The sequence below is a fragment of the Diadema antillarum genome, unplaced genomic scaffold, assembly GCF_040938485.1.
Source record: "Diadema antillarum isolate AM-2024a unplaced genomic scaffold, OU_Dant_1.0 seq00001299_RagTag, whole genome shotgun sequence".
In the NCBI taxonomy this organism is placed as follows: domain Eukaryota; kingdom Metazoa; phylum Echinodermata; class Echinoidea; order Diadematoida; family Diadematidae; genus Diadema; species Diadema antillarum.
Genome location: NW_027272077.1, coordinates 972,199 through 994,923, shown reverse-complemented (window position 1 = coordinate 994,923; position 22,725 = coordinate 972,199). Strand labels below are relative to the sequence as shown.

General features: G+C 40.3%; 1 protein-coding gene across 1 annotated transcript; it reads left to right on the top strand.

Annotated features, from left to right (window-relative positions):
• Positions 1-1,366: 1,366 nt before the first annotated feature.
• Positions 1,367-20,946, top strand: LOC139708084 (transmembrane protein 41B-like). The gene is made up of 9 exons (XM_071620067.1): positions 1,367-1,471; positions 7,858-7,927; positions 7,959-7,977; positions 10,982-11,162; positions 13,035-13,163; positions 15,220-15,313; positions 18,291-18,395; positions 18,950-19,088; positions 20,541-20,946. The coding sequence occupies exons 2-9, from the start codon at positions 7,886-7,888 to the stop codon at positions 20,708-20,710; spliced, it is 879 nt and encodes a 292-aa protein (XP_071476168.1). The 5' UTR covers positions 1,367-1,471; positions 7,858-7,885; the 3' UTR covers positions 20,711-20,946.
• Positions 20,947-22,725: the final 1,779 nt, after the last annotated feature.

Here is a 22,725-nt window from a genome sequence, read left to right as displayed (position 1 = left end):
GGGGGGGGGGGGGGGGGGGGCAAAAATGCGTTTTGCCCCCCCCCCCCCCCACTTTTTGGATTGGGGGGGGGGGGCGGCCGCCCCACCCCCCCTGCCCCCCCCCCCCCCCCCCACTTCCGGCGCCTATGCAGAGCATACCATTTTAAGAGGAATTCAAAGTTTATTTGATGAAAATCGGGTTTGGAATGACTGAAACATCCAAAAACAAAGTAAAACAAAGCGATCGTGATAAAGTGTGGGTCCCACACTTTATAGTAGAATCGCTCTTTTTTGATATCTCAGACATTTCAAAACCAATTTTCATCAAATAAACGTTGAATTCCTCATAGAATTACATGCTCTTTCATATTTCATATGAGGTTTCTGATTATCTCACCAAAAAATGTTAGAAACCTGAAATTAGGTCTCAACCAAAACTATACGATCCCTTTAACACACGTCTCTCTGTACCCGTGTGAGCCCTATAGAGTATGCAAGTAATGCACACAAGTCAATTGGAAGCATCCATTTCATACAAGTTCTGCTGGTTTATGTTGATCTATTCAGAATCTGTCAAATCCCTCCCTTCCTCCCCCCCCCCCTTCCCCCTCTCCTCCCCTACCCCCTCCTCTACCCCCACCCCAACTCTGCTTAACCACATTTTGCTTTCTTTTTATGTTCTTTTGGTACTAGATCTTATAGTGCATACTATAGTATTCAGTATAATATCACACAACTTTGAATGATTGTTGTATTTTTAATGCATTTCTTTGTTTTGGCTACCACTGAAACAGCTCAAAATACATAAAGTTAATCTGTTCGATAAATCAAAGTCTTTTACAGTACTTTGTAGGCAATAAGGTAATGATGACAACTCCTTAAATAATCAATTTAGGATGACTGCCTGAATCTATGCATCTTACGAAGAACTAATCAATAGGGCCTACTGCAAGATTTATTTTTTTGAAAAACCCCCACAAATCAAGGGCATCATTTTCAAAAGTGTCCCTTTGAGAAGCTTTAAAACCCTTCAATGTGCAATTTGTCATATGATATAGGGGCAAATATCATCAAAAACACATTTATAATGTTAAAAACTCAATTAAGATGAACTCTAAAACGTACTGAACACGGGGCATGCATGACATACGCACGAGCGAGTCGAATCAGTTTGCTCGAACCATGGTCAAAGAGGGCGTCTTCTCCGAGCAAACCGATTCGGCTCGTATGCACAGAACTTTGAGTTCTGTGCTCGTATGTCATGCATGCGTTATACCCACTATGATACCGTGTACAGTGCAGCTGCGTACTGGTGCTTGGCCTCACAATACTCTGAACACTGTACTGATGACTGCATATCGCATGCAGTCTCATTGGTCTGTGTGTATATGACAAGACGGAAACATGAGCAGGGAAGAGGAGGCGATCTAACTCAACTCCCGATTTTCCTTTTGTTGCGAACATTATTTTTGCAGTATTGGAGAGTAAACACGTGAGTATTGATGTTGTGTTCATATACGGTATCTTTCCTAGTGATCGCCAAGCCACGCACAAATGTAATGCAATCGTTCCAAAGTTGGTGTCAACTGTCAACACGTTGGAGGTGACACAGCAGACAATAGCTTAGAACGTTCATTGCGTGTACGTAATTCATGTCGAACCTGCGTGTACGAGATCACACTTCTTCGTACACAGACAGGTGATCGAAGGTAAACGCAACTCACTGTACATCTATTAGTAATTTGCTGTCCATGTATGACATTTTGGTTTAGGTTTCGGTCTACTCACATCAGTTCCTAGCTGCTGAACCCTTTGTGGTTCAGTTTTGTATGAGCACATTCGCCGGTACTATAGTATACGTACACTGTATATGCAGTGTATGTGGGGCTGGCTGGCTGGCTGGCTGCGGGAAGTGAACAATAACACAGACCGTCACACAGTGCATTGCGTGTATTTGTTACGCAAGCCGCTGTTCAAAAAAGCTGTGCACATGTACACTACACTGTACGTGGGTGGGACTATAAAATTTAATTATAAGTGGAACGTACAGCGACATACAAAGCGTTTTGTAAATGATGCAATAAAGATTGATTATTGATATTGTTAGTATTTACTAGCAATACACACTTTGTGTGCTCATGCATTAGAATACACACACACAAAAGAGTATATTTATATGTAATACTACTTTATTAATTATGCACTGCACATAGGAACTGCACTATTTAAACGGTGGAGGGAAATTTATCTCACACACTGCCACTTGACAAGTAAAGCCGAAACCTAGAATAGAGTGGGGTCATTCCATGGGGTTGGGTCTTCTCTAGGTTTTCATGTTGTGTAGGGAATAAAAGTCATATTCTGAAAAATTTATCAAATAAATGTCTGTGGTTTGCAGTTATTCTTGGAGAGAAATGTGTGAAGAATTATTTGATGAAAAAAAAAACAAGCCTGTGTACAAATGTATTTTGTCTATGACTGTTTCACTAATGATGTCCCATGGTTTTTTGTGGTTTATGTTGTGACATAAATATATGCCATTTTCATGGCAATGTAAAACAGGAATATACAACCTTTCAGCATTATGCCTATCATAATTAAGAGAGGCAAGGTGACTTCTACAAAGACTATAAGGCACATAAACATTTGTAACAAAATAAGAACACCAGAGCATCTTCAAGCAACCTCATACCTATGTTACAAACGATGTCCATGGCAATTTTTGTTGTAACATAGGTAGAGCATGGTTTTACATACACTTCCAATCATAATATGATTAGAAACTTTATTTCTATAATGAGATTTATATTTCAGGAGTATTCTTATCCAAAAATTAGCATCAAAATCCTCCAAATAAACAAGAAAATACGGAACATATCACTGTACTTCAGTGCGATGTCCGGCCTCTTCGTGTAACGTACATAGGTAAGGAAAGACGCGTCTCGCGATAAAAAGAAGAGCTACTAACTTCAGCAATCGTATTCATGTCACTGGCAGTCCTCCCCCAATGGCAGAAAAACTACTCACAGCCAATATACACCTACCTGGACAGCGCAAGATCTGTTTTTCTGCCGTTGTCCATGTAACGTAGGTACAGGAGTTTTAATGTTTCTGATGTCAATTGGTAAGCTTTTACGCTATTTTACGAAAATAATAACATTTGTCATATTCTGTAACTCTATTAGAGGAAAAAAAATGACATCTAAACCTCTGAACTGGCCAAAAATACGGTGGACGATGATACTGTAGTCCCACATACTGAGATATTTGTTACAGGTTCATGTTCATAATTTTGATTGCCAAATTTTCTGTCCATGCCGGTCTCTGCAAAAGGAGCATATATTCCTCTCTTAGAAAACCATACAAAAGTATATCAGTGTATCTTCACTGCAATATAAAATTGTTTTACCTCCCGATTATTGTGAATTTTTGGACCCTTTTGTCATTAGGTATCTACCAAGGTAGACGTGCTAGAGTTAGTATTAATCACTATATACTAGTTGGAAAACGTAGATGTCCAGACTGCATCTGAACTAGAGAAATAGAGTTTGCCTTATTTTGCTGGTGATATTGAGGGAACTAGGAGCTGTGAAATTCTTTCTCTTTAACAGATTTACTTCGAAAATGTTAATGTTTTCCTTCCAAGATTTCACTGACCTGTTAGATGCTCTGATGAAGTTGTTAACATTTCACAAGGATTCACCATTTCCATTCCATGTTCACCCACTGTGAAGTCTCAAAGCTAAAATGCCAGTGTCCTTTTCAGTTTGGGTGGGTAGTGGGTAGGAAAGGCTTCAATAAAATTATGAACCCCAATCAAAATTGGACTATTATTGCTCTACACTATCATTCAAAAAGAGGGCGACAATTTCGATGGGGGATGAATATAAAATAGGGCCTAGTATTATTTTGGGAGTCTATTAAGGACCATAACCGTAAGCGTAACCCTGACCCTAGCCCTAACCTTAGCTAGGACACTGGGGGCAGCGACCTGCCCTTCCTAGCTTACATCTGAAAACAAGTTTTTAGCATAGAGTATGAAAATGATATTTTCCTATGTTTTACATGCTATATTATTATTATTGATATTTACATCATTTTAAGCATAACCCATTTTTTTTTCCAATTTTGGTGGGAGGTACACATGGAACTCTAGCTAATGGGTATGCCAAGAGGTAGAAATGTAAGCAAAATTGTTAAAATTATTTAATTCCATTCATAAACACACAGATACATCCACAGGAATATATAGTCAACCCCGACAAAAATTTTCTTTTAATTTTTTTATTCTATTTCTCTTTACACCTTTTGTTAAGTTTGTTGATGAATCTGCCATGGCTCCTCCTCTGCCACCGCTACGTGTTAAACTACATGAAAGAGTGAAAAGGACACATCCACAGCACTCCCCAAACAGAGAGGAAGCCGACAAAGCAACACCCAAGAAGAGCATATGTAACAAACTAGACGAAAAGAAAACTGCACAGAGGGAAAATGGACAGAAGAAAAACAAAAATCGAGGGCTAAATGGACATTGGACAAAAGAGCAGAAATTAATTTCAAACAAAGAACATGGAGAAGACAAGAAGACTTGTCTGATTTCTCTTTATTAGTTTTCTTAATTAGTTGACAACTAGTTGATGATGTTGTTAGTGTATATTAGGTCAAATTGTGTAAAGCTTCACTTTCTTCTTCTTCTTCTGATTAAGTCTGCCTTCTTTCATACCAGAGTTACAAAGAATTGAAGTCTGTGTAACATAGGTATTGTTCCACAGGTGTGCAGTAGATATAATTCCAAAGAACTGTTACAATAGTGTTATTTGTGGGAACATACATATAGTCTATATGTGTAGGTTTTAACATCTCACACCACAATAAAGGAAATCAGTTGATATGTCGTAGTGTACCTATGTTACAAAGACATACTGTCTGTGTAACATAGGTAGTACACCGTGGGCGAGGTTGTTGTCTGAAAACCCCTGATTATAACAATAAAATCATGTTTTCACTTGAATACCCATGCAAATCACTTGCTTTAATTGTGGTGCTTTTAAGAATATTGTCATTGTGTCACTCTTGATGAAAAAGTTAAACCTTTGATTGAAATTGTTAATGGTTTGTAGAAAAAAACATGTTAATAAAAGTTGCTTGCAGTTGACATCAGAACATACAATCTTACTAATAATGATCTCATGCGCCTGTTAAATAACATGTTGATGTGCTATGGATGAAAAAAACGTGGATGTGTTCATTGTTATCATTTCAGAACACAAAATTATGAAGGATGTCAACAAATGAAGTCCGTGTAACATAGGTATTTTGCCATACATGTACCTGTTTACCCATGCTGACTGAAACTGTGCGAAGTAATAAACAGATTTCTAGTGGAATAAGTTGAAGAATGGGAGTAACAAATCAGGGGGGAAAAGGAAATTTCAATTTACCCAACTTGAATTTTCAACTTGTATGTCACAATTTCAGTCCCAACCCCATGGAATTACCCAGTGAGTACGTGTGACGTGATCAACCGAACTGAGTTCATAGAGTCTAGACTCTTTCATGGACTCCTACTAGTACTATCACTATAGTGTGGAGAAGACGTGGCGCAGATAATCAAAATGATTGAAAAGCGCCAATAAACACCACCACCAACAACAACATTGTCATTGATAAGTTGGTGAAGTGGCTCGTGATGATGTGGTCGATGGTCTTTCCAGTAGAAATCCCCAAATTAGGCCAACTCAGTTTCAGTACGCTATTAGCATCAGTCAGAAAAATCTGTTCAGTGTTCCCTTTGGCCGGCCTTGGCTTGCTTTGGGACAAGCACTGAAGATGAAAAACAAAACAAAACAATTTAACAAACAAGCTGGCATAGAGAGAGATAGAGAGAGATAGAGAGAAAAAAAAGAGGTCGTTTATTTATTTGCCAACTATGCAACAATCGTTCCAGACTCGCCTAGTTACAAGTAGTAACGTTAATCTTTACATGTCGGATCTGTTTAATAGAGTAGAGAATGTGACCGAGGAACTCTGTAACAGGAAGGAGGCCTATTACAGTGCTGTATTTTTATTTGCAGCAAGGGATGTTTCATTCATTCAGATGAAAAGGCCCAATCATTGAGTCAGTTAGGAGAGTAAAATATAATTTACTCTCACTTCCCTTCCCTTAACACAGTGTTTGTAATTCTTGCTTGCTTTATAGTGGGACTAAGGACACTTGATGCTCTTTAGCTGTCAATACCAAATGAAACTGCACGTACAAATTTGTACTAGGCTGCCAGGCCACAAAATACTGGTGGCACCCATGCAGTAGTGTCCTGTCGCATACAAACGTACATGTACAATGTAGGTGGAGGTACAACTGTATGACAGGCACCCTACATGTAGTATTGCAAACGGGGATGATTACTGCTACTCATAAACAAATCCCCTTCCCCCGCCCATGTTTTAATCAGTCTAGGCTTTTGTACTTTCAAATATTTTTGTTTTGTTTGTTTGTTTTTGTTTTTTTAGGGAATAGATTCAATGTTACTTTTTTTTTCATTTAAAGGGACTTTACAGTACTGGTTGAGGTGGGGATTCATGTTTTGAGCATTCATATTATACAAAGTGAGATGATGAGAAACCTCTTTGCAAATGAAAATTGAATTGAGCGTGTAATTTTAAAAAGGATTCAACATTTATTTGATGAAAATTGGTTTTCAAATGGCTGAGATATCCAAAAAAGTGATAATAATAAAAGGCGACAGGCCACACTTTTTCTAAGGATCTCTTTGTTTCACCTTGTTTTGGGATATCTCAGTCATTTCAAAACCGATTTTCATCACATAAACTTTTAATACCCCTTAGAATTGCATGTTCTTTGACATGTCGTTGAGTGGTTTCTGAATATCTCCATAATGTTACAAGCTGAATCTTCACCTCAACCAGAACTGTACACCCCCTATAAAAGTCATTTGATTTAACAGTTTTTCAGAACGGTTGAAATTAGAATTTGTGTCAATTAACTTACCGGTACCGGTACACTGTATTTCTAATGTTTGGCAAAATTTTGTGGTAGATGTCTCAGAAACTACAGTTTTGTACACCATTGTACTGTACTGCAACACAATATCAACTTGGGCATACAGTACTGATCACAATAGCACCGTGGATTGATTGATTTAGAGAATTGATTTACACACATGCACACACAAAGTACAATACATACACTGTAGACTTCTCTAGATATTTTATAATGCATAATTTGATAATTTTTTTTTTTGTAAGTTTTCTACAAAACTGTAGTATCCTCAGTCACCAAGAATCCAAGAGCTGCAAATAGTGTACAATATGTATTAAAGTCATTGAACATGAGGAGCATTTTGGGACTCTTAATCCTTTATAGCATCTGAAGATTCTGTGCGTGATGGCCTATTGTTCGGGGTGACCGAGAACTACATTGTAGGTACACGTACAAGTTGTACAGCAGTATTACTGGCATTTTGACATTCTTGTAAAATGTAAAATAGCTCACTGCATGTTCATTTTTTGTCTATTTTAAGTTATCACTGTTTATTTGAAAGCCTATTTTACTTGTTCCTTACGGGAAACTGGTATTGAGTCTCACAAAGCCAGTTAAACTTGTTGAGGACGAGCTGATTTTGCTGTACTGATAACACGTTTACCATGGACACCTGACCCAGTATTTTGTACTAGGGACTAATGTTCAGCATACACAGAGTTATAACAGGTTAATTACTGAATTTAGATGAATTGACCTACATGTACACAACCACAACATGAGCGCACAATTACATCCTTCTTAGTCAAATGATTACCTGCTGCATATGTACATGAGTAGTAAATCATTCCGCTACTCTGTGCTCTTCTTTTTATTAGGGCAAGGTGACCCAAGCCCGGTGGAAAGATGGAGCAGACTACACGTAGGTACAACCTGCGGCGGAAATCAAGGGAAGGACATTTGAATTCAGAAGGTCCAGGATCCGCCTGTTCCTAAAGGTACTACTTCACCTATAAATATATTAATATGCACATGCCTCTGTTACTATGTATACAGTATGACTGACTTCTTGGCTTCATGTGGTCTCTCTACCATTGGCTATGGATCTGGGTATTGCTTAATAGGAACATGACAGATTTGTCAGATCATGGCCACTTTGTGTTTTGTTTCACAGGTAGGCCTAAAGGCAAGTTCAGGATGTTGTCAGATATACAATGTATGTACAGGTAGATACAAACATGACAACAGAGCAGAAAATAACAAACAAAAACACATACCAGATAGAAAACTCAATTGTTCCGAACATTATAGATTGCAGTTACTTGTACATGTACAAAGTTGTATTAATACTGTACATGTAGTCCCCAGTGTGAGAGAGAGGAACAGATACATTTTTAACCGTATGGATTTGAATGTTTTTTGATAGTAGATGACACTTGCAACTGATTACACAACTTTGGTCCCGTAACGGAGAAAACAAAGAGTAGCTACACATAATTCAAGCTTTGGTGTGTGAGAGGTTCTCAAGGGTGCTACCAACTGATAGCCACACGAGTAATATTCTGTAGAGTCAGAGTTTTGAACAGCCAACACACTTAAGGACGTTCCTCAGTTAAAGTGAAATCCATGTCATTTTCTTGAAACTTTCCATACCCTAACTTTGACCCATCCGAAGCCAAAATTTGTAAATAAAACCATAGGTTCATGTGCTTGTTTTTCTTCTACGGGACTTTGAAGAATATGACTAATCTGCCATCCTGTACCAAAATGATAGCGTTACATGATCAAGACCATGATTGGCAAGAAATTTTGCAATGACAAACGTAAATCCCATAATTCTTTCAAAATCCACGTTATTTTCTCCAAATTTGCAAGAATTGCAGAAAAGGGTACCCAAAACGAGGAAAAGTGTTTTAAAGTTAGGGTTTACACTCTCATTCTTCAGCAAGCAGCGCCCTCACGCGGCAGAAAACACCGAAATCTGTCAAATCCTTCTTATCGACGTTTTCTGTTAGGGGTGAGCAAAAGGACAACGTTCATAAAACTTATGCTGTACATTCAAAACCCATGTCAATTTCACGAAACTTTACCAAATTGTAGACAGAGGCTTACTTATTCCAGAAAAACAATCAAAAGTGGGGGTTCATGTGCTCGTTTTTGTGCTAGCAGCACCCCTATGCGACATATAGTATCATCGTAAGTCCCCAAAATCTGGTCAGGAACCTATGCAGGGATGCCCTGACAGGGTGGGTTCATAAGACTTATGCTGTACATTCAAAACCCATGTCAAATTCATGAAAATTGACCAAATTGTAGAAAAAGGCTCACTAATACCAGAAAAACAATCAAAAGTGGGGGTTCATGTGCTCGTTTTTGTGCTAGCAGCGCCCCCATGCGACATATACTATAGTACGACCCCAAAATCTGGTCAGGAACCTACGCATGACGCCCTGGCAGGGTGGGTTCATAAATCTCATGCTGTACATTCAAAACCCATGTCATTTTACGAAACTGCACCAAATTATAGAAAAAGGCTTAATTATTCCAGAAAAACCATGAAAAGTGGGGGTTCATTTGCTCATTTTTGTCCTAGCAGCGCCCCCATGCGACATACATTATGTATACCAACGTAAGACCCCCAAATCTGGTCAGGAACATAAGGGTCGCCCTGACAGGGTGGGCTCATAAATCTCATGCTGTACATTCAAAACCCATGTCAATTTCACGAAACTTCACTAAATTGTAGAAGAAGACTTACTTATTCCAGAAAAAAAAATTGATTCTCCTGTTGTTTCACCAGATTTGGTAATAAAAAAAATAATATATGAGTGGTGAAAGTGATGAATAGTCTTGTTTGATAACACTTTCGTGACCTTGTATTTTGTAACCAAAAATAAAGAAACCCAATATTTTGTATTACTATTAATGACAAGTTTAGATCTAATTTAGATTTTAACAGAGACACTCAGATTGTTTTAGCTGCTAGACCTAAAGATGAAATGTGTGTCATATGCTTGTGTTGTTGTTGTTATTATTGTTGTTGTTGTTGTTTTAACACCTAGTCCAATAGACTAGTGAGCCTTAGACCCCGACTAGGGCCTATAGGCCCTTGGTACCTTAGCACTCGACTTTACCATGTTGATGACCGGATAATGAACTTCATGTCACAAAACAGATCTATGGATTGAAAATGGAAACAGCTCTGTTCCACTTCCAAGCTTCGCGATTTCGTCAATCAGTGTTGTGCTACAATGACCATGTATATGCGGCTCGGACCGCTGAACTTTTGCGTGGTATGTACAGATTGTAACGCGTACAGTCGGCACGCGAGCCGAGCGAGGCCGCCCAGCGCGGCTCGCTGCCCGGCGCGGCCGCGGTGGGGAGCTGTCGGGTATCCGTACGTACACATACCACACTCTAGCTCGATCTACTAGCAGCTGCTCAGCTCAGCTAGCTCAGCAGCTCATCACTCTGTGCGTGCGCTTCTACGCTCTTTGTTACGTCACTGACACCTGCGCAGCTAGGAATGCGCACAAACTCAACTGAGGAACGTCCTTAAAAGCACAAGTGTGCATAGGAGTGGCAGCCAAAACATACGGAGTAAAAGTGCTCACAGTGTACAAAGTCATGTAGATTATATAAATATTATCACTCTTTTTTGTCTGGTCACTGTGATAAGGTGAATGACTTTATCACTTTGTTTTTATTACAAACTCAAAGGGACATTAAATAGAGTCTTAATAGTTGCTTTTTTTGTGTGTGCGCATGAGATGACTTTTAATACACCCACACCTTGCACAAAAACACTTCTTGTTCAAATTTCATCAACATGCTGTTGGTTACTGGTAACAATCTTGAAGACTGATGACATCATTATAAAGAAAAATCTCTAGACTGTACGCTTCACTGTGCCCCAGCACAACAGAGAACTGTCCACAGCAGATACGTACAGTCTATGTAAAACAATTGATACTTGACAAGCTGTTATCCTATTCATTTCAGATCACCAAAACAGTGTATTGCAGAGCAGACCATCACAAGACATGGAAATCACAACGGAAGCAAAGTCCACCATGTCTGTAGAGAAACGGACGTCACGGTCAGCTCTCATCGTACTCACCATTTTTGCCACATCGGTTGGAGTCATGTCCCTAGTCTACTGGAACTTCCCTGAGATCGAAGAGTGAGTTGCTGTGTATGCAGATTTGTATGTAAGCATCAGGGATGTTTTATGCAGACAATATATACAAAGTGTACATGTACTGTAATGTGGCCTCCGGGTTTAAACCAGTTCCTTGTGAACTTGCCAGAACTTGCCCTTGAAACCTTGGCACCGCATCATGGACGGGTGGCCCCTTGATGATTTCATACATTGTAGATCATCAAAATTGGACAACACGGCCCCAGTCACTGCAAACTGTGCTGCAATGCAGTAGGAACATGAGTCTCAGAAATTGGTTCTGATCTGAAAAGAAGCAAAAGGTGGCAGCCAAATTTGGAACCAGATCAGAATTTAAAAAGTGGGTTATGCTGATTTACAGCAGGGCGATGGTATCAAACACCTTTTTATTATCATTATTATTATCATTAAAAAAACATTAATTAGATTTGTCTTTTTTATACCTCCGCAACGAAGTGGCCGGAGGCATTATGTTTTCGGGTCGTCCGTACGTCCGTCCGTACGTCCGTCCGTCCCGTTTTGTTTTTGTTGATATCTCAAGAACCGTGTGGTGGTTTTACATCAAACTTGGTATGAGGGTATATGCTTGGGGGATAATACTTTGTGTGGATTTTAGGGTCACAGGGTCCAAGGTCAAAGGTCACAGGTTATTTTGTGAAAAAAAAATTGAAATTTCATGTTTTTCTCCATATCTCGCAAATGGTTCAAGGTATCTTCATGGAACTTAGTATATATGCTTGTACCAATGGGCAGTGATTATCTAGGGAAGTTGGGTCATGGGTCAAAGGTCAGGGGTCAAAGGTCAAGGTCAACTCCTCAAAATATCACTACTTTCCTTAAAATGCAATATGTCTGAAGGGTTTTTTTTTTAAACTTGATGTATGGCATGTATTACCCAATATATATTTTTGGGGAAGTTTCTTGCCAAAAAGGTCAAAGGTCAAAAGGTAAAAGGTCAAGTGAAAGTGCTAAATTGCACTTTTTCCTCCATATCTCGAAAGTAACTCAAGGTATCATCATGAAACTTACATATTTATGCATGTTCAACCTAACAGTGATTCTCTTTGGAACTGTGAGGTCAAAGGTCAAAGGCGAGGTTTAGATAATGCTATTTTCCCATTTGATACTGAAATTATACTTTTTCTCAATACAAGTGTACCTTGAAAATTACTCAATGCATAAACTTATAAAAGGGTCAAAAGTCAAGTAAAAATCATCAGTTCCCCAAATACCTGCACTCTGACATTTTAATAATTCATCCAATTGAACCTAGTTCTAGGAAAGTGAACATTCAGCACATTTGTGTCAAACCTGTCATTTTAATATTTTGCCAATTGTGTGAAACTGTCATCACACATTGTCAAGACATTGTACTATAGACCTATTAGGAGAACCATGCATTATGGCGGAGGCATATCAGTAGCCGTAGCGATATATCTAGTTTAGTATCATAATCTATCATAATAAAATCAGACCTTTGTTGTGGTCCACAACTTCAAATTTGAGCATGTTTCAAGCTCTGAATGTGAGAATTTTGTGGAAATTTAATTTGTGCAGAGCTGACATCATGCGCTTGTAGCGCATAATATTTTGTGACTTATTTCTCATCGTCCCGCTTATGTTTGATGTTCTGCCCCATGCTTTGTGCACCAATTTTCTGAGTAGTTTGATGTTTCTCAAGTTTTTATGTGTTTTGACATGTTTAAATGCATTTTTTTTTTTTTAGCATGCTGCCAATTTTTGAGGATGTTGCAGGGGCATGTTGCTGGCATTTTGAGGATGTTGCACAAGAATTCTAGCATTTTGCAATGACATGCTCAAACTCCTCGTGGACCACCCTGCTTTTTATTTCATTTCTGTGTCATGGCTTGGTAGAGATGACGTGGAACACATCAAACTGCCAAGGAATATGGATGACGCCAAGGACTTGGGCAAGGTCTTGTCGCGGTACAACGAGAGGAACTCTCTATCCGTCATGGGAGCATTCTTTCTCACGTATATATTGTATCCTTTACGTATACGTAGATTGGAAGAAGTGCTAGAACTTCTTTGATATTAACCTATTTTCATAAAGTGTGTAAATAAGGAATATAAGTGTATTCAGATTTCATGAAAGGGGTATTACAAGTAAAACACAAAGCTGCTACAGTACTTTTCAACTTTTTGAACAGCCTGAGTTTAATATTTCAACTACTGATTCAAATGCAAGTTTTGTATGAGAATATTGCTACAGGTTTTTTGTTGCATTTATTCGTCGCATTTCGAATGTAACTTTGTATGATAAAATTAATGCAGTTTTGTTTTTGCTTTTTTAGCTCACCTGAGCCAAAGGCTCAAGTGAGCTGTTGCGATCGTCCTTCGTCCGTCGTCCGTCGTGCGTCATGCGTCGTGCGTAAACTTTTTACATTTTCATCTTCTTCTTGAAAATCCCAAGACCGATTTTCATCAAACTTGGCAGGTAGCATCCCTAGGGGGTTAGGAACTCAATTTGTTAAAATGGGCACCATGCCCCACCCAGGGGGCCCCCTAGGGGGGCCCAAACCCCCCCCCCCCCCCCCCAAATTAAGGAATCTGTAAAAATCTTCTTTTCTAGAACCAGAAGTGATAGAGCTAAGTTTAATACTATGAGTTAGTACATTGATGACTGTAGTTTCAAGTTTGTTCATGGCAGAATCAGGGGTGCCCCCCTTGGGACGCAGGGGATGGGTTCTAATGGGGCCTAAATTGTACATTTTTATCTTCTTCTTGAGAACCCCATGACCCATTTTCACCAAACTTGGCAGGGAGCATCCCTAGGGGGTTAGGATCTCAATTTGTTAAAATGGGCACCATGCCCCACCCAGGGGGCCCCCAGGGGGCCCCCAGGGGGGCCCAAACCCCCAAAATGAAGGAATCTTTAAAAATCTTCTGTAGAATCAGAAGTTATAGAGCTTAGACAATACTATGAGTGAGTACATTAATGACTGTAGTTTCAAGTTTGTTCATAGGAGATCCAGGGGTGCCCCTCTTGGGGGCAGGTGGGGGGGGGGGGGGTTGGTTGGGAAGGTCCAAATGGGGGCCTGAATTGTACATTTTCATCTTCTTCCTGAAAACCTCATGATGGATTTTCGTCAAACTTGGCAGGTACAATGTGTAGCATCCCTAGGGGGTCAGGATCTCAATTTATCAAAATGGGCACCATGCCCCACCCAGAGGGCCCCATGGGGCCCTAATCCCTCCAAATTAAGGAATCTTAAAAAATTTGGGCCCTTATTGTACATTTTGATCTTCTACTTGAGAATGCCTGGTCAAATTTTGGTAGAGCTGTGAATAATTTAGATTAGTGACTGCGTGAAAGGTGAACTTGCGATACTCAGGTGAGCGCTAGACCCTCGGGTCTCTTGTTAGCTGTGTCTATTTGTCTTTTTGACTATGGTTGTATGTTGTTGTTTTTCTTGAGAGAGTTAGATATTTGATGTTACAAATGATAGCTTAAAGACATTGTCTATAGATTTGAGAAAAAAAGAAAGAAAGAAAAAAAAATTATGTTCAAATTACCAGAACTGTTTAATAACACATTCCAATGCCTATGATTTCTGTTGATATTCACTTTGTTCTCATTTCCTGTACCACGATACAACTGTAGGTGACCTATAATCATTGCTCCTATGGTGCCTTCTTAGGGGTTGGAATGTAAAACAAATTACCAAAAAAAAAAAGTATATTGATATGTTTGCAGTTGTGTCAAGTTTCATGCATTTCGCACTATACTGTTGTACATTTAATACACTGGCACAAAACGTAGAGCAAGCAAATTCTTTAGCTTGTAAAACTACTTCAAAATTATTTTGATACCACAAAATTGAAAATGAGCTTAATTTTTCTGACCTGGTCCATCAAAAAAGGGGGAAAAAATTACTTACAAAAAAGTTTCTACTTCTTCTTGGGGGGGGGGGGGGAGGGGGGACAAGACATACTCTACCAATTGTACCTGATTATACATTCTACGTGTAATTACATCTTCAGATATTAAAAAGACTAATTGATAAGAGTAACTTTTCCTTGACCCTTGACCCTCCAGTCTACAAACGTTTGCCATCCCTGGTTCTATATTCCTGAGTATTCTCTCAGGGTTTCTCTTTCCCTTTCCTTTAGCACTGTTCCTAGTCAGCCTGGTAAGTGCCAACGTTATTGCACAACTAGAGAAGCAATCTGAAAGCGCAGACCTCCACCAAGCAGCGCATTTCAACCAATGATCTTGTTCTTCCTTAGAGATCAGTGATTTCTGCCCATACGTATGCATGCTGAAAATCGCCCCATTTCCTAAAATAGAAGCCTTTTGATACGTCATCAATGCCAGCTGCACAGCGCGCCTCGCCCTGGACCAGAAACTAGAGCACGCACTCTCGCGCGTGTATGAAAACGTCAAAAATATGCCCCTTGAACTCCCCAATTTCATTGACCCTACCAGCCAAAATATCGAAAATCCTTCATAAAATCCATAAAAAAATTCCCAGATCACTTCCAAAATGTAATATTCTGTTCCTTGTGTCATTCTCACACTTTCCTGAAAGTTTCATCCAAATCCGTTCGCAACTTTTGGAGTTATTTTGCACTCGGATAAACAAACCAGCAGTAATGAAAACATAACCTCCTCCCTTGACGGAGATAGTGAAGTAGTTACACCAGGGAGGTTCAAGATATGAAGACACGACAGTCTAATTCCCTTTTGAATCCCTGTTTGATGCCCCCACTCAAAGTATGTGTCAAACTGGATTTGCCCAACGGATGGTAAGACAGTAAATCCATATCTCATTGCTTAATTACCTGTTACTTTCTGAGAAAGATGTCTTCATGAAAGGTAATTATTTTCCACCTTCTGTGCTCATGAAAGATGAGCAGTAGATAATGGAAAAGACTGTTTGAATGATTATACAGTAGCTGGTTTGAACTCAGTCTCTGAAGTTAGTCTTGAACCTCCTTGGTTTCTTTGTACGGACACAAACATGCTACAGTGCACTCCCATGATTAAAAACATGGTTATGATGAAATTTCATTAAATTTTCAATGAAATAAACATTCAGGTCCCCAAATTGTCTATCTACAAGTATATGCTTTCATACACTATACTGTTCAGTTACAGGATAATGAAATTTGGATATAATGAAAGAAAACTGTTGGTCCTTGGGACATTGTTAAATGGGATTACACTGTATTTAAATGAGGATGTGAGTGTCGTACATGTTACTGTTTTGTACTGCATTTTTTAAATTGTTCAAAAATTTTGATATGCATATAATATCATGTGGATGTTGTAAGATTTGTAAAATTCCTTTTTCATGTTTGTCCACATTCAGCTGTAGACATTAAAGTTTAGAGGAAAGATAAAAAGGAACCTCCTATTGTTGAGGATTCTAGAGCAGCTTGGGCTCTGATGAGATGTTTAACTTAACAATTCAGCTTTTGGTCATACAGCTGTAGTGATATCACACAGACCCCACTTACAGTGCGAGGCTCGGCCGCGGCCGAGCCTGCCTTCATTTCAGTGTAAACGCGCAAAAGGCCAAATGCAGGGCCAAAATTGGCCACGTGTTTTGCCACGCTCTGGAGGTGGTCTCGGCCACGGCTGAGCCGCGGCCGAGCCCGGCCTTTTCTCAGTGTAAAAGCAAACCGGGCCAAATGCGCGGCCAATGTCTGTCCGGACTATTTCATTATTCAGGTTATTAACCCCCTCAATGTCGAAAACTATAGTTAACGGGCTCCGTACGTGTGTGTGTCCGTGTGTCCGTCCGTCCGTCTGTCCGTCCGTGTGTCCGTGTGTCCGTGTGTGCGTCCGTGTGTGATCAAAATCTTCAATTTGCTACTTCTCTGTCATTTATGAGCCAATTTTGATTCTGTTTGCTTTATATGATAGCACTACATGGGAGCTTTGAAACTTCTACACAGAATTTCAGTCGTGACCTTTGACCTTGACCTTTGACCTATATTGTACATTTTGCTACAAAATGCTACTCCTTCGCCATTTCTAACCCGATTTCGATTCCGTTTGCTTTATGTGATGGCACTAGGTGAGGGCTTCAAAACTTCTACACAGAATTTTGACCTTTGACTTCTTTGACCTTTGACCTTGATTTTTTGACCTATATTGTACATTTTGCTACAAAATGCTACTCCTTCGCCATTTCTAACCCGATTTCGATTCCGTTTGCTTTATGTGATGGCACTAGGTGAGGGCTTCAAAACTTCTACACAGAATTTTGACCTTTGACTTCTTTGACCTTTGACCTTGATTTTTGACCTATATTGTACATTTTGCTACGAAATGCTACTCCTTCGCCATTTTTAACCCGATTTCGATTCCGTTTGCTTTATGTGATGGCACTAGTTGAGGGCTTCAAAACTTCTACACAGAATTTTGACCTTTGACTTCTTTGACCTTTGACCTTGATTTTTGACCTATATTGTGCATTTTGCTACAGAATGCTACTCCTTCGCCATTTCTAACCCGATTTCGATTCCGTTTGCTTTATGTGATAGCACTAGGTGAGGGCTTCAAAACTTCTACACAGAATTTTGACCTTTGTCTTCTTTGACCTTTGACCTTGATTTTTGACCTATATTGTACATTGGCTACAAAATGCTACTCCTTCGCCATTTCTAACCCAATTTCGATTCCATTTGCTTTATGTGATGGCACTAGGTGAGGGCTTCAAAACTTCTACACAGAATTTTGACCTTTGACTTCTTTGACCTTAAAGGTGGATTTGTCCTGCAAAGGATTTTTCCTTTGGCAAAGGCCTTTGCCCGACCGGTGACTTCTTCGCCACGGAATCCCGTTGGCAAAGGGTCCAGACTAAACCAAATTGCGTTTGTTTTCAAGCAGAGCGCCACTACGACAAAATATTGAAAGGTTTGAATTAAAAGCGCGGCCGAGCCCAGCAGTGTAAACGGACAAAATTGCGGGGCTCGGCCCCGCAATTGAGGTTGGGCTCGGCCCCGTCTCTGTCCAGCCTCGCACTGTAAACGGGGTCACAGTGTGGTCACAAGGTTGTATCCTTGTGTGCCGTTCAAACATTTTATTAAGCCCTACCAGCAATTGTCAGACTGAATATGTTTAATGTTAAATTCTACTCCTCTCTACGTCACCGACAGTGTTCTGCCATAGGAGCCAGTAACTGCTACCTAATTTCATACTTTGTTGGAGTGCAACTGGTGCAGAAGTACATTCCTGACCGGGTAGAGAAGTGGGCAGCCACAGTGAGTACATACTTCTACCCTTCTTGCCTCACTGTTTGCGTATACTCTTTCCACTTTAGTAGCATTGTTGGCTGGTATAATTTCACTCATTCCCTGGATGGAGTCTTACCCTTTCATAAAAGTGAAATTCAACACCATTTTCAAGTGATCTAGAAGCTGTTAATAGACAGAGTAACAATCAACAAAGATACATAAATGTTTCATCTTTGATCAGACATGAAATAGAAATATGAAATTTTATTTACAATGTATGTGTTTTGTATTTCATCTGCCTACCAATGGGATTGGTTTTTATATTAGTGATGATGAGGGTAATGATTTATTCATGTTATATTTCTGTATTCCCTGAATGATTGTTCACTGTGAATAATTAAATGAATAATGTTTCCAAAGTGTATTTAGATAGTTATTCTTTCTTACCCATGATAGATGTCTTCCAAACGTTCTGGCTTTAAAAAGGATTTTCTCTGACATTTAGATAATTGTGGCTATACTGTACCCACTTCACATGTGTGTTCCAATAACTTTGCTCTTATTTTAACCTTGTTTTTCAGGTTGCTAGGCAACGAGAGCATCTCCTCAACTACATCATCTTCCTGAGGATAACACCGTTCCTCCCAAACTGGTTCATCAATATCACCTCTCCCATTTTAGATGTACCCTTAATGCCATTCTTTGTAGGCACCTTTATAGGTGAGATTCAAAGGCAATATTCTTATGGTAAAGCACTTAAAAGTACATGCATATTTACTAGTAATCACAGTTTTGATTTTGACAGACTTCTCCATCGTTTTAAACTGGAAAGAAGGAGAGGTATGCCTAGCAAACTGAGAAAGAAAGAAGAAAGAAAAGACAAAAGAAAAAAACATGCAAACGAGAAAGAAGAAAAAAAGAATGCTCTTTCCAAATTGTATATTTTAGAGACAAAAAAACAAATAAACTTGACTCAATTTTAACACTTTAACTAGAAAATTGCTGCAATGAAGTACAGTGCACATCCGTACATTGTACATCTGGAACCATTTCAGCTACGGTAGAATGCCACTTCAGGTGGTTTGATAACAGTGCCTGATTTAGTGTAATACCCACAAACTGGGTTTCATGTGAGGAGATTTGCACGGGCTAATATTAGCCACAGCTTGTGTGGGAACCCTCCTTGAAGGGCAGAAAATGTTGTTTTCTGACCCTTCCAGTGATTAAGAGGGGACTCCTTTACTCTGCAAATTTTTAAATAGGGATGAAGGGAATTTTAATTGTTTGTTCTGAGGACATACGATGTAGATGCTCATGTCATATAAGACAAAGTCATTGTGCATTAAATTCCCTATTCAATCAATTTGTATTATCCCTTTGAGGACAGACTGATTTTGCTATGACACACATTTCCCATAAACACCTGCTCAAGTATACTCTGGACTCGTCCTCAAAAGTCAAGCGTGTCTTTGTAATTATACATTGTGACTTCAATCTGATGATTTTAGCTGATTCAGAAGCTCCATGAGCTACCTGTGTTACAGTTGTCCTCACAGACTAAGACTTAGTGTGCTGTTTCTGATTCTCCTTTAGAGTGATAAAGTGATTTTTTTTGTTTTGTTTTTGTTTTGTTTTGTTTGTTTTTTTTTTTGGGGGGGGGGGGGCATCCACCTAATTTTATAGCATTCTTCACTCCAATGTTTATGGCTTTATCCTGGTAGTGGATTTCATCTGAGGCAGGTATTCTCAGTTAAATAGTGTGAAGTTTACTTATTGTCGGCTTTTGGAACAATAACTGTCAAGAGATTTGAGTTTATACTAATAGATTTCTCTCAACTGTAAAAGCTGTAGTTGTTTTTGCATACAGATGTTCTCTTGAATGGGGAGGTCACAGACATGTTTGCAATTTGACACCAAAGCTGTCGTAGGTGCACTAATGCTGTTCACTATGCTTGTGTATCAGGTGGCGATATTTATGCGTGTTGTTGAATTCACGGCCTAACAATAAATGGCAAAATTTATGAAAATAACTTTTGCTCTTTTCCGTGTATGTTCCATTTATGAAAAACTGCAATAGTTACTGTATGTGACACAACTATGCTAAAAGCTCATTCCATTTTACGCAACTTTCAGCGATGATGCGTTATTCCAAACTCTTCTTCGATTCTGCAGGAGTAGCTCCGCCATCCTTTGTAGCTATTCAGGGGGGCACCACCCTCTACAAGCTGACCCATGCAGGCGACGCGCTGTCGTGGACCTCGGTCATCGTTTTGGCAGTCCTGGCGGTGCTATCTCTGCTTCCTGTGCTCTTCAAGCAGCGGTTACGACAAAAATTCGAGTAGGAGGAGCGTGGTGCTAAATGCGATGGCAATTCTTGGAGGAGAAGACATATTTACAGCAAAGAGAATCAAAGAACATCTCTAACTGTTAATTGCATTGATCTGCATTATTGCTAAACTCGCTTGTCTGTTTGTTACTCCATAGATTTGTGTGTATGTGTGTGTGCGTGCTTGTGTAATGAGTTATGAGGGATATTGTAGTGTATTGTGTAATCAGGCTAGACTCAGATCAGACATGGTGTCTGAGCTCTGTCGGCCAGAGGGCTTAATATCACATCACTCGTATAATGGAGGGATTAAAGAGACAGGTGTCCCCACATCATGATGGACCACCATACCGGTAGTAGCAACGTACCAATGTATTTATGACCAGGCAGTCTGTCTCGAGCTCTGGCTGAACGCAGTTGTCTAATAAAGTCAATCTCTCTCTTAACTCCTGAGTGTGTCGATCATTCCCTATTTGATTGTGCTCATAGCAGGTCACTTCACTGGCGACGAGGATGGGATAGGACGGTCCTTGTTAAACAGGCTGAGGAGGGGCTTGTGATCGGTGATGAGCATGAAGTGGCGCCCATGCAGGTAAGAATGGAAGCGCGTTACACCAAACACACAAGCTACATGTAAACCTTCCTTCTCGATTTGCGAATGTTTCTTCTCGGCTTCCGCCAGCGTTCGCGAGGCGAACGCGATTGGTTTTTCTGACCCGTCTTCCATGCGATGGGCGATTACCGCGCCAATGCCATATTGCGAGGCATCACAGGACACAACCAGCTCTCTGCATGGATCATGATGTACCAACACTTGTGACGATAGCAGCAGCTTCTTGGACGAGTCCAACGCCGTTTGCTGAGCTGAGTTCCATTTCCACGGTGTCCCCTTCTTGAGAAGGGTGTACACAGGCGCTAACGTGGTTGACAAATTTGGGAGAAATTTGCCGTAGTATGTGAGCAGCCCCAAATAGGCTCGCAGTTCATTGACGTTTCGAGATGCAGGGACAATCGTGATCGCTGTGACTTTACCAGAAGTCGGATGAAGGCCTTGCTCATGTATGGTGTGTTCCAAATACTTGACCGACGCCTGCATGAACTTGCACTTGCTTCGCTTCAAGCGCAGCCCAGAGTCTTCCAGCCGCCCGAGTACTATTTCGATTGTCGAAGATGGTCCTGGTCATTGACCCCGGTGATGAGGATGTCATCGAGGTATAATGTGACATGGGGAATATCGCGTAACAAATTCTCCATAACCTGTTGAAATATGGCTGGGCCGGACGACACCCCAAGCGGGAGCCTGTTGTAGCCCCTTGTGTGTGGTGATCACTACGTATTGGCATGAGTCATCGTCGAGCTCGATCTGCTGATACGCTTGGGACAAATCCAGCTCCAAGAATTTGTCCCCCTGCCAGTGATAGGAACAGGTCCTCAATTCTTGGGAGTGGGTACTTGTCTAACTTCGCTACGCGATTGACTTTTATTCTAAAGTCGCCACAGATCCGAACAGACTGCTTATAAGCTTTCATCATGGGCACTTTGGGAGCGGCCCATTCCGAAAACTTGACTCATTTGATTACCCCGTCGTTCTGCAGCTTCTCCAACTCCTTCTCCACCAGGTCCCGCATCGCATACGGCACCACCCGTGCTTTGCAAAAGCGGGGCGCTGCATCATTGTTCACATGAATCGTGGCTTGCAAACTTGTGAACTTGCCCACTTTCTCACAAAATACCACGTCGTGACGTTGGAGGATGCTGACCTCATGCAGCCAACTTCTACCAAGGAGGCTGGGACCATCTTCTTTGACCATGATAAGCTGGAGCGTTTTCACCTGGCCATTGTGAGCGACGTGCACCTCGACCACGCCCACGACTTCCAATTCGTGGTTGGTATAAGTCCGTAGCTTCATACGTAGTTGTTAGGGCTTAGTTGTCGTTTAGGCCAATATGTCCGGAACATCGTCTCCAACATGAGCGAAATACATGCACCGGTGTCGATTTCCATTCCGACCTCTTGGCTGTCGATATTGA